Below are 2,005 nucleotides of genomic sequence, written 5' to 3'. Positions count from 1 at the left end.
TATTCTGTATTATTTTAATGATAACTTAATGATTCTGATGAGGACACCAAAAGGTACTTTATGGTGATATGAAACTCTCTTTGTATAACATTTGAAGACTGCATGCATGGTAGAGCATCACTAAGACTGCTAAGGCTGACATTGAAAAGCATCAGATTTGGAAACGTTTTTCATGTCAATAACATATTGACTGTTGAAACACACCATTAAAGAAACTTTATACAACACCAGATGATTAAGAACACGATACCAAGCCCCACAGCCACATGGTTCAGTGTCCTCGCCATCCTGCTGGTCCGCTCCGCCATCACCTGGTCGCCGGCTTGGTTTGCCTTCCGGGTCTGAAGGTAAAAATAATTATAATAAAATAACTGAAAGTCCTTCTCTGCTCCAAAGTATATTCTGGTCATTGTTACTTCACTTTAATATTTTATTTAAATACTATTCGCATTTAGACATTCATCAGGTGAGCACAAGATGGACACAGTTGTGCACTCCAAGATTTCAATGTGAAAAAAGTAATTAGATATCAATTAAAAAAGACACAAGAAAGTTAAGAAATAGAATTGCATTAAAAAAACATAAAATTAATACATGTGTAACATAATGCTGGTAAATAAGATAAATTTAGTGAATAGCCAATATTTCAAAATAATTTCTTTAAATATGAAAGTGTATGTGTTGTAGTGTGTACAAAACTAATTCAACCAGAAAAGTATTAATGTTTGGGAAGGACTTATAGAATCTTGTGTCAAGCTTGACAATTACATTACACATTCTAAAGTGTTTGTCACGCAGCTCAAGTCTTTATTTCACTAAAATTTAGTGTCTTTAGTGTTTTAGGCATAATTGTGAAAGAATAAACATATCTATGTCCTTCCAATAAGCAGGCGAAGAGAAGCAGAGACAAAAGTATGACTGCTTAAATTAATATCTAGTTCAATGAATTTAAAAAAATAAATAAATAAAATTCACATACATGCATTTTATATACAGTTTTAAAATTTACTTTCCTGATCTTGCTGGAAACAAAAACTTAGAAGGGACATAACCTTAAGTGTATATTAGGTTTTCTTCAACATTAAAATCTTTAAATCTTTCTGTAAAGGTTTGTTTTAACATTTCAAGTCTGTTCATTTTGTCCTTCCAGCTTCCAGAGGCCTGGAAGCACTGTGAGAATCATGTTCTATGACTTCTCCAGCGCTTTCAACACCATCAAGCCAGAACTGGAGTACATAGGAGTGTGCCACCAGCTGACGTCATAGCTCCTGGACTTCCTCACCAACAGGCCACAGTTTGTGAGGACGAAAGGCTGTATGTCTGAGACGGTGGTCTGCAGCATGGGGGCACCTCAAGGAACTGTTCTGGCTCCTCTACTGTTCACCATTTACACAACCGACTTCACCCACTTCACATCAAACTGTCACCTGCAAAAGTTCTCGGATGACTCTGCCATCGTCAGTCTCATCAACAACGGAGACGAGAAGGAGTACCGAGAACTAAACCAGAACTTTGTGGCCTGGTGTCAGCAAAACTGCCTCCAGAGTAATGCCGGAAAAACCAAGGAGCTGGTGGTTGACTTTCGCTGGCACAAAATCACCCCTCCCTCTCCGGTGAACATCCAGGGAATGGACATTGAGATAGTGGACTCTTACAGGTACTTGGGTGTTCACCTGAACAACAACCTGAACTGGACTGTAAATACTTGGATTCTGCACAAAAAAGACCAGAGCAGACTCCACCTGCTGCGCACACTGAGGTCCTTCAGTGTGCAGGAAGGCCTCCTAAGGACTTTTTATGACTCGGTGGTGGCCTCAGCTATTTTTTATGGTGTGGTCTGCTGGTTCCTTATCTTTTGTATATCTTTATATGTGTGTATGTTGTGTATGTAAAAATACTTATACATGCATATGCATAGACACACACAAACAAATAACAGGAAGCGGTCTGAGAAATACCCAAAGCCACAACCGAACAGAATCAGAAGTCAGGTGTCTTAGAGTCA

The 2,005-nt window shown here is 38.6% G+C and overlaps 1 protein-coding gene and 1 long non-coding RNA gene across 3 annotated transcripts in view; one reads left to right on the top strand and one right to left on the bottom strand.

Annotated features, from left to right (window-relative positions):
- The window catches only part of LOC103360959 (proline-rich transmembrane protein 1-like), a 68,664-nt gene that overhangs the window by 61,660 nt on the left and 4,999 nt on the right, over positions 1 to 2,005 (bottom strand). The window contains exon 3 of one of the 2 annotated variants that reach the window (XM_008286908.1): positions 1 to 341. The exons of the other annotated variant lie outside the window; for it this stretch is intronic. Within the exon in view, the coding sequence (XP_008285130.1) occupies positions 207 to 341 (135 nt within the window). The 3' untranslated portion in view covers positions 1 to 206. The remainder of the gene's footprint in view (positions 342 to 2,005) is intronic. 2 annotated transcript variants of the gene reach the window in all.
- LOC103360962 (uncharacterized) overlaps positions 7 to 2,005 on the top strand; it is a 16,296-nt gene continuing 14,297 nt past the window's right edge. Inside the window, exon 1 of the long non-coding RNA XR_520385.1 lies at positions 7 to 134. This is a non-coding gene — a long non-coding RNA (uncharacterized LOC103360962). The remainder of the gene's footprint in view (positions 135 to 2,005) is intronic.

The sequence above is a fragment of the Stegastes partitus genome, unplaced genomic scaffold (genome assembly GCF_000690725.1).
Source record: "Stegastes partitus isolate 25-593 unplaced genomic scaffold, Stegastes_partitus-1.0.2 Scaffold475, whole genome shotgun sequence".
NCBI classification, from domain to species: Eukaryota; Metazoa; Chordata; class Actinopteri; family Pomacentridae; genus Stegastes; species Stegastes partitus.
The sequence above is the reverse complement of the archived record's forward strand: the minus strand, read 5'-3'. Positions and strand labels throughout refer to the sequence as shown.